Genomic DNA, 13,027 nt, shown 5'->3' with positions numbered 1-13,027 from the left:
CATTAGTTTTGTTAAAAATTTAATCACCTTTTCATTAACGGACCACAAATAGTAATGTTTTGACAAACCAAAATGAAAGGAGATTGAACAGTCTGTTAAACATCTTCATCCACCACTCAAAATTTTTGCTCGACACTCCCGACATCCCGACAAGCTCGGCTTGTGCAAAAACTGTGTCTTTGATTTTGCATTTTTGTTTCCACGCCCCCTTTATCGCAATAGCCTAATGAAATCAACATCCGAAAGCCAGTTACCTATTTTTAAGGATTGAGACCAACTTTCATCAACGGAGTTGTGCTGTTGCATTAGAATATTGAAGTACTATTTGAAATGCTGACTCAGGAATAACGCGGGTTGGGGGGAATTGCCTTGCAGATTAAAAAATTGGTGTACGTGTATTTGACACGCTATGCCGAGGAGCAGCAGGACGTGGCCCTTCTATCGATTTCCACGTTCCAACGGGCACTCAAGGATCCAAATCAGTTGATCCGCGCCTCGGCTTTGCGGGTGCTCTCGTCCATTCGGGTCACCATGATCGTGCCCATCATGATGCTAGCCATTCGAGATTCGGCCGTGGACATGTCAGCGTTTGTGCGCAAGACCGCCGCCCACGCCATTCCCAAGTTGTATAGTTTGGACCCGGATCAAAAGGATGAGTTGGTCAATATCATCGAGAAGTTGTTAGGCGATCGGACCACTTTGGTGGTGGGTTCGGCCGTAATGGCGTTTGAGGAGGCAAGGTTTTTACTCAGAATACACATCCGATGGAATGATTGCCTGACTGACATGGATCGATTTTTACTCGATGCTAGGTTTGTCCCGAGCGAATCGAGCTCATCCACAAGAACTTTCGTAAGTTGTGCAATCTGTTGGTGGATGTCGAGGAATGGGGCCAGGTCGTAATCATCGGCATGTTGACTCGATATGCACGCACTCAGTTCTTGGATCCCAATGCCGGCGATGAGTTGGACGAGTTTGAAGAAAGCTCTCGGGATTTCTATGCTAGTTCCGAAGAGGAAGACCGGAAAAAGACCAGTTCGAATCAGGAGGGGGCCAAAAAACGATCCCGGCCCAAAATGGACCCCGACCACCGCTTGTTGTTCCGTAGCACAAAGCCTTTGCTCCAAAGTCGGAATGCATCTGTGGTGATGGCAACGGCCCAACTCTACCATCACACCGCACCTAAAGCTGAGGTTCAAGTGAGATTATTCAACATAGTTCAGAGCGGGTCGATCTGTCGGAGATGGAATTGCCCTTTGTTTTTCTTACAGGTGGTGGCCAAGGCTCTGATTCGTCTTTTGAGGTCTCACAAAGAGATTCAGGCCGTCGTTTTGAATTGTATTGCATCGATGACGTCGACCAAGACCAGAAACAATATGTTCGAGCCCCATTTGAGGAATTTTTTCGTTCGAAGTTCCGATCCGACGCACATCAAGATCTTAAAGCTGGAAATCATCACCAACTTGGCCAACGCTGGGAATATTGGAATCATTCTACGAGAATTTCAATCATACATCACTTCTCAGGTGAGTCTGACTCTTTATCTTGCAAGTGGCTTTGGTACAATGTATATTTTTTTGTTTTAAATGGACAACTTTTGTTGGTATAGGACAAATTTTGCATTGCTGCCACGATTCAAGCCATTGGTCGTTGTGCATCGACAATTGACGAGGTCACCGACACTTGTCTCAATGGATTGGTGCATCTCCTATCGAACCGGGATCAAGCGGTTGTGGCTGAATCTGTGGTGGTCATTAAGAAGCTGTTGCAAAGCCAGACTGGTGATCACAAGGAGATCATTACCCACATGGCGAAACTGGTGGATTCCATTCAGGTCCCAGCCGCTAGAGCTGCCATCGTTTGGGTTTTGGGCGAGTATTGCGAACGCGTGCCTAAGATCGCTCCTGATGTTTTGAGGAAGATGGCCAAATCGTTTGTTAACGAGACTCCAGAGGTCAAGACGCAAACCCTGAACTTGGCACTCAAGCTCTGCCTGACGAATCCAGGACAAACCAAGCTGATTGCTCAGTATGTTTTTAATTTGGCCAGATATGACCAGAACTATGACATACGTGATCGAGCCCGATTTATGAGAGTTTTCGTCTTCCCTCCTCCTGGACATGAGACCAACAAGCTGCTCCTAAATGCCAAGAACATTTTCCTGGCCACGAAACCCCCACCAGTGACCGAATCCAAGTTCAAGGATCGAGAAGTTTACCAGCTCGGGTCGTTATCTCACTTCCTCAACATTCGAGCCAATGGATATCAGGATCTGCCGAGTTTCCCCGACGTGGCACCGGATTCATCTCTTCGCAACGTGGAACCCATTAAGGTCCCCAATCCCTGGGAAAAAAGTTTAGACAAGCTGAAAAAGAAATCTACCTTCTATTCAGAGTCCGATGGAGAGTCGGGGACCTCTGATTCCTCATCGTCCTCGTCTGGGAATAACTCTTCAGAGTCATCCTCATCCGAAGATGAATCTGACCATGGAGATGCATCCACACGAACTCTCAAGCAGGCAATTCCGGCTACAACCATTGTCAACGGCGAGAGCAAGAAGGCCCCGAAGAAAGATGAAGAGGAGATGGAGAGTTCGTCAGAGTCCTCCGACGAAAGCTCTTCATCCGAGAGTAGTTCGTCGGAAGACGAAACATACCCCTCTGCTCGAGGGAACAGACCAGCCGTTGCTCAGAGTAATCTGGACCTCTTGTTGGATCTGAGTGAAGCTCCTCCGGCTTCTGGTACACCCATGCTAACGCCATCGATTGGTGGCTTTTTATCTCCGTCGAATGCGCCAAATGCCAAGACCCTATCAGAATCTATAAGTGAGGCCGAAGTGAATTTCTATCCTACGAAATCACATCAGCTCTTGAGCAAGATGTCCACAGGTGGCCTTCAAGTGTCTTATCGTTTCACCCGATCATCACTTCTTTATTCATCTTGCATGTGTAATGTTGAATTGACACTCAGCAACCTGGGGGATGCCGAGTTAATCGATGTCAAAATCGGCGCCAAGCAAATGGCCCCTGGGATGTCTTTAAAAGAATTTCCGGGGATTGCATCCATGGATCCAGGTCAAACTGCAGTCGTGAACGTGGGGATTGACTTCAATGACACCACTCAAGGTGCCAAGTTCAGTCTCGTGGCGAGCGGGAGATGCTTTCAGGTAATTTAGGAGGTCTATTTCAAGTGAATTTTTGGTCTTAACTCGCATTCCCGCTCATTCGTCTTAGGTAACCTTGAACCCAATTATGGGCGAGTTGGTGAAACCCGTGAGCATGCCCGAGGGCCTGTTCAATTTGGAACAAGGCAAGCTGAAAGGCATGAACGAAACGGAGACCAAGGTCACTTTACCCGAGGCCAACGCCAATCTAGAAACCATCAAGAAGAAGATCTTTGAGGGGGTTAACGTGGCCCAAGTGCCCTCCTCGGAAGATGATACCTTAAAATTTGTCGCCAAAACCTTGAGCGCCCAAGTCTTGGTTTTGATCCGAGCCAAATTCAATCCGGAGGGCAATCACTTGCGATTGAATTTTAACTGCGAGAAAATTGTGGTGGGCAGCATGCTGGGCAAAGAATTGAAAGTGGCTCTCGAGTCCACATAATGTGATAATATCTTATGCTTCATCTGTATCACAACATTAAAGAGGATTGAGCAAATCTAGATCTGACCCAGCTTGATCATCCCATCATATCCCTCAAGTTTGATGCACATTTCATGTAGAAAGGAGGTCTGTCTTCTCACTCGCAGGACCGAAGCGAGGGTAATCTGCACTGAAGGAGAAGAAAAAATATTAGTGTCGGATAGCCTGCTCAGAACGAGTATTAGTAAGAGTAGCATGTAGGTAGTCGATGTAGTCACGGTCCCACGGATAGTCGGTCATTGTTGGAGATGTCAGGGGAAGAGCGAGTCGCTCGTTCTTCCGTTCGTTGTTTCGAGCGCCGCTCGCTCGCTCGCACATGTTCATTCACCTGTCGTCAACCGGACCGCCGTTGATTGCCTCAAGCTGTCTTTGCTTCCACATTGTGTTCTTCCATCCCTGGCTGTCGTCCGTTCGTCCGTCCCAACTCCCACCCCATCATCCTAGCTCGATTGTGGCATTTTCGTCTCAGGCGTGTTGGTGCTGGAGATCTTGGCCATTCAAGACAACCAGACCAACTCACGGGGCCATTTCCTCTCCATCACGAATCTGCCAATTTGCAAGTTGAGTGGCGTGGATTCGCAGAGTGCTATTTTCCAAGTTGTCATTCCGTGATTCATTAGTTTTGAAACATTTGACGGAGCCATGGGTCAAAACCAATCGTTCCCATTGCTATCGGGCTTTTCCCGAGAGGAGATCAGTCGTTTAGAGAAGCGGTTCCACAAGCTCGATTTGGATCGCTCGGGTTCCATCAGTCTCAAAGAGTTCCTCACCGTTCCAGAACTCCAGAACAACCCTTTACTTCAGCGAGTGGTTGATGTGTTTGATGCCGATTTAAGCGGGGAAGTGGACTTTAAAGGTGAGTCTGAGGATGAAATGGTACATAAGGCGTAGTGAAAAGCCCATGAGTTCATAATGTGATGCTTGTTTCAGAGTTTGTCAAAGGCTTGGCCCAATTTGCAGTGGTGCAAGAGGACAACGAAACGAAATTGCAGTTCATCTTCAAGATCTACGACATGGACCGGGATGGGTACATTTCGAATGGTGAACTCTTTCAAGTGCTGAAGATGATGGTGGGTAAAAATCTGACCAACATCCAACTCCAGCAGATTGTGGACAAAACCATCTTGTACTTGGACAAGGACGACGATGGTAAAATCAGTTATGAAGAGTTCAAGCTCATGGTTCAAAAAGGAAGCCGCCTCAACAATGTGACTGATGTTATGTCCGTGGAAGTTTAACCGAATATAAATATATATATATATGTATATGCTGATATGACAATCAGGGCTTATTTAGCCAGGACATCGCCAATTGCTGTTTGCGCATCCGGACGTTCTAGTTATGTGTCGGGAGCAAATGCATGCACCTGATATTTTCTCTTATGCAAACTCAAAGAGAAAGATGGAACACCCTCTAGGGCCCTTTAAGGTCGATTGGGAAGCCATAGACAATGTAGAGTCCATAGCCAACATACTTGGAGATCAGCTCTGAAGAGGAGTCCGCTGAGATTGGCAAAGCTGAGCTTGTAGATGATCTTATAGTCACAGATCAATATGCTTTAGAGGCCATCAGAGACTTAAATTTTTCAAGTTCTCCTGGCCCTGATGATGTGACATCTCAGTTTCTAATGAGATGCTCACTGGTTCTTGCTCGCTCCTGTTTTCTCGTACTTGATGCGTTGCATCTTGGATCAGGGAAAGTTTCCATCTTCACTAAAGTTAGCTCATGTTGTTCCAATTTTTAAAGGGGGAGATAAGTCGCTCCCCAGTAATTACAGGCCGATTTCTCTCTCTTCGAATATTGCGAAGGTGTTTGAGAAGATCATGAAGTTCAAACTTGTTGAATTTCTTGATATTCATGAAGTCCTTCCTCCTAGTCAGCATGGGTTCCGAACACATTTTAGCACGGTTACCCAACTGATTGAACACATAGAGCAGGTTATTGAGGGACTAGAGAGCCATGAATCAGTTGATGTAGTCTATCTCGACTTTGCCAAGGCTTTTGACAAGGTAGATCAAGGTCTTTTAGTTAACAGGCTTCATGAGATTGGGATCCAAGGCAAGGTTCTCAATTGGTTAAGAAGTTCATTTGTGGTAGGGAAGCAATTGATTAAGGTTGAAGGATCCATTAGTGACATTCATGATGTCAAGTCGGGTGTTGCTCAAATATAAATAGACGAATTATGACCTTGCATTTCAATAATACTGAGGGTTACTTTCCCTGATGCGGTTAGAATAGACCATAAAATACCAAACCACAACAACAACAGAATGAAACATGTTCCTCATTGATCCTCAAATTTGGCTTAATACGCAAAGAATGTCTTCCTCATACAAAATAGTGGCATTGAATGTTGACAGACATGCAATTTAAAAAAAAAAAAAATTGTCAGAGATTACCAGAATATGTGTTAACAATTCTACATTCTAGGAAGAAACAATCACATGCAAGAACTATGGTGCATACAATATTGCTAAAAATTCCCTCGAAATTCAATCAACAGTCTTTAACAAGTGTACCTTCAAAATGCAATGCTCGAAGTATAATTCACTATTAATTTCCAAATGCCTCTAACATTCAAATTGAGGTAAAACAAGAACGCATTTCCAGATTTTTTCTTCATGCGAAGAAGTGACAGCCTTACGTCACCCTAGTCTTCATAGGCCCACACAGGTTTGTTTACCTTTTCAAAGGGCCTACATGTCGCACCAGTCAAGCTTGGACTCCTAGTCTCAGTTTCAGGTTGCACAACGGGGATTTTGTTTTCTCCCATGAGTCGCTACCTGAACGAAGTGCCCGTGTGCGGCTCACACACTGTGGCCCTGAATCAGGCGTGCTTGAATCTGGTGCGATGGCCGTCCATGTTCGAGTTCTGGGCCCAAAGCACGGAATGTGTGGCGTGTCCTTTTTGGCACTTGACCAACCCTCGGGATCGCACCCCCTTTCAGAGCCTGTTGGTGAACACCTCATGGCCGACACAAATTCGAGTTCAGGCCCAAAGCCAAGTGATTTGCGAGAAAACGATCCATTTTGGGGAATTCGGCGAGTACGTTTTAACCGTTGATGATCATGGATGTCACTGGGAAACCGTCCGCCAGCCGGTCAACGCCCTCATCCCGCTGTACACGGCCTTAGGGACCCTTGTGCTGGCCAAATTGATCTGGAGCCTTTTTCGCCGATTGTATCGCCATCGACGGATCCGATTGATCTGCTTGAGTCTTGGCGGCAGACCCACCTCTCTGGTGGAGGAGGATCTGGGCGATGACTCACAGTTGATCACGCCCTCGGAAGAGGCCGACCTACAGATGGCTGCCTCTGTTTCTCTGATTCAGCCTTTGGAAGCGCGTCGACGTAAGCCTCGTTTGCGGTCCTTGGATGCTTTCCGAGGTTTGGCCATCGTGATTATGATCTTTGTCAATTATGGGGGAGGGCATTATTGGTTCTTTCATCATTCGCCGTGGAACGGACTTACCGTGGCGGACCTGGTCTTTCCCTGGTTTATGTGGATCATGGGCGTTTCCATTTCGTTATCCACGCGCTCCATGCTGAGAAATTCCTTGCCTCGTCAAACCATTTTATTCCGCATCTTCAAGCGATCCTTGGCTCTGTTTCTGATTGGGATATTCTTGAACTCTGACGGGCACAATGACTTCCGCACCCTCCGAATTCCGGGCGTCCTGCAGCGCTTCGCCATAGCCTACATGATAGTGGCTGTGTTGGAGGCCTTCTTAATGCCGCGTGAGGACGCTCAAGTCACGGGATGGCGTTATCATTTCAAAGATCTGACCTCCGCCTATGGGCAGTGGATCATAATGTCATGTATTCTAGCCGCTCATACGGCCATCGTTTTTTTGCTTCCTGTTCCGGGATGTCCCACTGGTTATTTCGGGCCAGGTGGATTGCACGATCAAGCCCAATACTATAACTGCACCGGGGGAGCCACGGGCTACATCGATCGCTTGATATTCGGCCCCGAACACATGTATCGTCACCCAACAGCCTGGAAGATTTACTCAACTACGGTTCCTTTTGACCCCGAGGGTCTCTTGGGTTGCCTCTCCTCCGCTTTTCTAGTCTTTCTTGGAACCGTATGTGGAAGGATTATCATTCATTTCTCTAGCAATCACAGCCGAATGGTCCGATGGATGGTGTGGACTTTGGTATTGGGTGCGATAGCGGGTTGTCTCTGCAATTGGTCCAGGGAGAATGGCGTAATACCGGTGAATAAGAACTTGTGGTCCCTCTCTTTCATCTTGGGATTGGGAGCCATGACATTCGCCACCCTGACCTGCATGTGAGTATGGTCAAGTGAACGTTTCCAAATGAATGTTTCTGAACGAATTCAACATCGTTTTATTCTCAGGTATTGGTTGATTGATGTCTTATGTTGGTGGAGCGGAAGCCCCTTTCATTATCCAGGCATGAATGCGATTCTCTTATACGTTGGACACGAGGTGTGTAAAGGCTACTTTCCCTTCAGCTGGAAATCCTTCTCGATAACACACACTGAGATGTTACTTATGAATATTTGGGCAGTTTCCGTTTGGGTCATGCTGTCATTTATCTTGTATCGACTTAAATTTTTCATCACCGTATGATTGGACTCGTATGCGGCGAGATGGAGGAAAAACAAATAAAGATGAACAACATGTTAAGAGTATCATTCTTTATATTTAGTCTCGTCTATCAAGTGACAACCTATTTGGGTCTACATTTTTGTTTTTTTCTTCATTATGTGGTGAGGAGCAAATTTTGGTAGGAATCATGTTCAACAATATGTATATAGGCTCATTGTATGAAACGAAGGTGGTGGTGGTGGTGGTGGGGGGGAAGTGTGGATTACTTTTTTTGTTTGCTTTTTTATCACATTTTAGAGTTTTTCTTGATTTTTTTTGGCCTTTTTATGGGTATCTTATCTGGGTGGACATGGAAAAGGAATTTTCAAAAGGTGTGAAACTCCTTTATGGTGGAACTGAATCGATAACATTATTCAAATTAGAAAACAAGAAAATATTAGCGGCAATTTCTGAAAGTAATAAATAGAAGAAGAAATTTAGTTCACAGATCCAATTCAGTTCAAATGGGAAACAAGAGCTCGTCAGAAGTGGCTANTTTTGTTTGCTTTTTTATCACATTTTAGAGTTTTTCTTGATTTTTTTGGCCTTTTTATGGGTATCTTATCTGTGTGGACATGGAAAAGGAATTTTCAAAAGGTGTGAAACTCCTTTATGGTGGAACTGAATCGATAACATTATTCATATTAGAAAACAAGAAAATATGAGCGGCAATTTCTGAAAGTAATAAATAGAAGAAGAAATTTAGTTCACAGATCCAATTCAGTTCAAATGGGAAACAAGAGCTCGTCAGAAGTGGCTAGGAGAGGAAATGGTGTCGGAAGCACAAGCAGTGTGCCTCCAAAAAGTGTATTTAACGGTTGCCTTGGCAACTTTCAAAAAATCATTGACATCATCCAAAGGCAAAAACATGTCTAACAAATGTGGATGGAAACAAGAACACATAAAGTTGAAGAAATGAGGAAATGAAGTGACACGCCTGCGAAAATAGAGCTCGACGTACGTAGGGTAAGAAATCGAAAAGGGATCAGACATCTTTTAAAAATCCAATTCAAACATGAGATCATTGACGTTTTTGGCAAGATTGCCCTTGTTTTTGCCCTTTCCGGCGTTGTTCTTTTTACCCTTTTTCCAGGACATACCCGCTTTAGATTCTTTCCCTCCGATGGTATCGGCATCATCCACAGACGAGGCCACTCCAGAGTCCAAGTGGTCGTCGTCATCCTCCTCCATATCTTCATCATCTCCTTGATGATCAGAGTTGGAATTAACAGAGCTGGCCGCATCGCCTTCACTAGCTCGGCGAGCGGCTTTCCGCTTTTTCTGGTTATTTTTCTTCTGATTTTTGTGCTTCTGTCCGAGAATGGAGGAGTTGGGTCGAAAGATTTGCCTCTGGACTGTCTCGTTGAAGCGAACTGACCTCTTACTGATTACGCTATCAGCTTCGCTACCAGTATTGCAAGACTCATTTGAGTCTTGAGAGCTCGACGACGAATCCGATTGCCACGACAACAAATCGGTATGGGACTCGGAAAAACATCTCTTGACAGCTCTTTTCAAGATGCTTCGGACCTCCTGCCCATTGGGCAACACAATCGGCTTGGGCTCGGGACCCGCAATGTGTTGCAAAGAGGAGGGTGTGACCGAGAAGCGAGAATCTTCTAAGACCGAATCCTCGCTCTCACCAGAATTGTGCCGTTCTTTGTTATCCTCTTTAGAAGAGGTACCCACCTCCAAGCAGAGATCTTCAAACGCATCTCCCAAGCTTTCGGAATAGGTTCGAGGACGTCGATTTCCTTCATGAGTAGGTGATGTCTGAAATGTTCAAGTTTCTCTTTGATGTTTGTCAATTGTCAACACATTGTTTTATGTTTGGATAAGAACATTCGCGTCTAGCCAATGATAAGAGATTGGAAAAAGAACGCAATCCCTGTGTCCGTCTTAAACTGACCTAATTACACACATCAAGCTTCCTCATCACTCCATATGTTAATGCGCACTAAGCAGAATGCAGCTGATCGGCACACCACTAGGAGTGCTATTTTTGGTCATGTTTTCCCTCTGATTAGGCATTACTACGCTCAACAAACGGTAATGCGACTTACTTTTAAAAGCTGTTCTCGGCGCTTTCGGAAAGCTTTGAGCTGAGGAATGGCATGGGCGGTCATGTCATCGTCATGAATGCCAATCTTGTACTGATCACAAAGAACACCACCCGGCATCGAAACTTTGATAATGACATTATTGTCCCACACCTCGACTTCAATGGCATCTAAAACGGTGGCCAATGGCGACAGGGGCTCCTCTTCGAAGAGCAGAGCGCATTTGAACCCGTAATGGAGGGACTCGGAGACGCACCCGCTCGTCGAGAAGCCAAGGTCAAAGCCGAAGGTCTCATCTGACAAGACAGTTTTCACCAGTGAGGATTCATCCACGTTTTTGACATCCAAGGTGAACACGAGGACATCCTCGTAGATGTTGCAAGTGTAATTGGGAAGGATCCGAGGGCCGGATCGGGACCCATTTTCGTGGGGCTCATCCTCAGTACACGCGGCATAGCCCGAATCTACATCAATCCCGCTATCGGTCGAGACATGGCGTTCCACGTCTTTGTGAGCCTGCACCGGCAAGGTCACGGTCAATTTCTTTGTACTTTTATCAAACTTGGCTTGGCCCTCCTCCTCGTTGACGACATAGTTTAACGGGATGCTCAAATAATAGGCGGCCGGACCGCTGGATTCCAAAGTGAGTTGTGTAGGCGTCACGTCCAAGTCCACGCCCTGCATCGTGTCGAACTCTGGCAACTCGACCTCGACCAGGAGATGGGTGGGTCGACACGGGTCCTCTATCCGGCGGCCACGAGGGCCATCGCCATACTGATAAGTATTGGTAGGCACATCCCGGATGGCGTGCCGATATCGAATCTCGTAATGAGGTTCGTGCCGACCGGGCTTCAGGGGTCGGCGAATGACAGTGGGTTGGAAGGTGCCCTTGAACTTCATCTTGGGGTAGCGCACCCCGTGATGCTCGAGCTTGAGGGCGTGGGCCTTTTCCACGGCCTCCAGGGCCGTATCCGCCACCAACTGCTTCATCCGCGGCTGACCTTGGGCCAAAGCCAACGTGTCCGGGTGTACAATCACGTCGAAGACCGTACAAGGTCGTCCCCCTCGATCCACGTCCTTCCTGGGACCCTGGGATAAGGAATACGGGATGGACCACCGCACCGCCGAGGAGGGCTCTCCACCCCCTGACCCTGGGACCGGTGGGACCTGGCTTCTCAAGCCCTGGCCGGCCTCCGAACTACTGGCCACGTCGATGACGCTCTCCGTGCAGACGTTGATGAATATCTTCTCGTCATTCCTGAGATTGGTGGTCTTGATGACGAATCCGGGTTGCGGATGAAGGAAGTGAACGGCGTATCCTCGTGCCCGCTCCAAAGCCACCACTTCCCGCTCGTACAGAGCTTGATTGTCCGGCTCGGACACTTCCCGAGCATACTGGACCAATAATTGACGAAATTCACCATCTTCCAAGGCGTTCTGGATCCTGTCAAGTTCGTTTTGAGTCGCCATCAAGTTCGAGGAGATGTTCTTCGTTTGAGTCGCCATGTTGTTTTCAGTCAGTCAGTCAAGCAGTCAAGAAGTCAAGCAGTCAGGCTAGCTTGAGCGATACAGACACAGCCAGATTGCTGGCTAGCTAACTTCCAACCAACCGACCAACACGCACCACCAACCAAGTCCTCAAGTCCTCAAGTCCGCGGGCGCTCGCCTCAAAGACTGACTTTACATGCTCGCTCGCTGGAGCAGCAGCCATGGAAAGGAGAAACAGAAATAGGAGGAGATCTCGAAGCAGAAGGAAGGAAGGCGACGGCTTCAGGCAATCAGGCTTGCCATTTCGAACACTGTGAAACGAGGCCGGCTTAACCATCTCCTAGGTACCTCGGGAAGTCTCATTAGATGGAGTGCCATTCAACTGAATTCCTAGGTAGATAGCTACCCAAGTTTCAACAAACTTTTGCTGCCAACGTTTTGTGGTCGTGTGTAGAGAAAGAAGTCAGAAATGGCGTCCCTAATTCAAGGCAAAGGCCAATTCGGACCGACTCGTCAGTTCGCTTTAAGTCAGGGCATGATTGAGGCCAGGGAAACGAGCCAGCTGGCCACCTGGAGAGGCGACTGAAAAAGACGACGATGACCTCTGGCTGGCTTAGTACTTGACTGATTCCGCCGATCCAAGTCTGTGTACCACAGATCTGTGCTGTGTACGTCCCTTTTCTCTGGCGGGGCCAGATAGAAATTTAGCTACGTCAATGGATGTACATTTCGGTTTTTCGGATTAGGCCGGTTCAACGAAAAATTCAACCAGGTTCCTATCAAATTCCTCTGCATTGGTTCAAACAAAGGAAATTTCATGATATTAGGATTATGTACGACATGGAATCTGGTGGGTTTTTTGGGGCAAGGGCCAAAACAATTAAGCATATGCACCCAAATTCCAATTGAGTAGGAAAATGGAGTGAGCCTGAACAGAATAACTGTAGGAAATGTGAGTAAAGAATACACAATTCACCGTTTCGGTTCTCAAAAAACCGTTTCCGTGAACATCTCTACGTGAGGTACAATGCAGGGCCTGGCTGCTGCCTCGCCTGGGTCGGCCAGACTGCGACTCGTCGCTGCATCTATTCAATCGCTCATCGACCCGGCACAATCGTGACAAGCTATGATTTAACGACTATATGATAAAGAATATATGATGAAAATGCACTACATCTCTAACACTGCCTGCCTCATGAGAATGTATATCTTAATACCA

General features: G+C 46.8%; 4 protein-coding genes across 4 annotated transcripts in view; 3 read left to right on the top strand and 1 right to left on the bottom strand.

Annotated features, from left to right (window-relative positions):
• The window catches only part of LOC131885657 (AP-3 complex subunit beta-2-like), a gene marked incomplete in the record, with an annotated part of 4,022 nt that extends 358 nt beyond the window's left edge, over positions 1-3,664 (top strand). The window contains 5 exon segments of the mRNA XM_059233767.1: positions 376-735; positions 813-1,199; positions 1,272-1,526; positions 1,610-3,166; positions 3,234-3,664. Of these exon segments, the coding sequence (XP_059089750.1) occupies positions 376-735; positions 813-1,199; positions 1,272-1,526; positions 1,610-3,166; positions 3,234-3,605 (2,931 nt within the window).
• A 296-nt stretch (positions 3,665-3,960) lies between these two features.
• Positions 3,961-4,917, top strand: LOC131885663 (calcineurin subunit B type 1-like). Its single transcript, XM_059233771.1, has 2 exons — positions 3,961-4,500; positions 4,575-4,917. Exons 1-2 carry the CDS (start codon positions 4,287-4,289, stop codon positions 4,880-4,882), a joined length of 522 nt encoding a protein of 173 aa, XP_059089754.1. The 5' UTR covers positions 3,961-4,286; the 3' UTR covers positions 4,883-4,917.
• Positions 4,918-6,328: 1,411 nt separating this feature from the next.
• Positions 6,329-8,299, top strand: LOC131885659 (heparan-alpha-glucosaminide N-acetyltransferase-like). Its single transcript, XM_059233769.1, has 2 exons — positions 6,329-7,938; positions 8,008-8,299. Exons 1-2 carry the CDS (start codon positions 6,416-6,418, stop codon positions 8,240-8,242), a joined length of 1,758 nt encoding a protein of 585 aa, XP_059089752.1. The 5' UTR covers positions 6,329-6,415; the 3' UTR covers positions 8,243-8,299.
• A 731-nt stretch (positions 8,300-9,030) lies between these two features.
• On the bottom strand, positions 9,031-11,895 carry LOC131885658 (protein kintoun-like). Its single transcript, XM_059233768.1, has 2 exons — positions 10,324-11,895; positions 9,031-10,033 (listed from the first exon to the last, which is right to left on the bottom strand). The coding sequence occupies exons 1-2, from the start codon at positions 11,824-11,826 to the stop codon at positions 9,257-9,259; spliced, it is 2,280 nt and encodes a 759-aa protein (XP_059089751.1). The 5' UTR covers positions 11,827-11,895; the 3' UTR covers positions 9,031-9,256.
• Positions 11,896-13,027: the final 1,132 nt, after the last annotated feature.

Source organism: Tigriopus californicus, chromosome 8 (assembly GCF_007210705.1).
Source record: "Tigriopus californicus strain San Diego chromosome 8, Tcal_SD_v2.1, whole genome shotgun sequence".
Classification (NCBI taxonomy): Eukaryota; Metazoa; Arthropoda; class Copepoda; order Harpacticoida; family Harpacticidae; genus Tigriopus; species Tigriopus californicus.
Note: the sequence above shows the minus strand (reverse complement) of the source record. Positions and strands in the feature narration are given on the sequence as shown.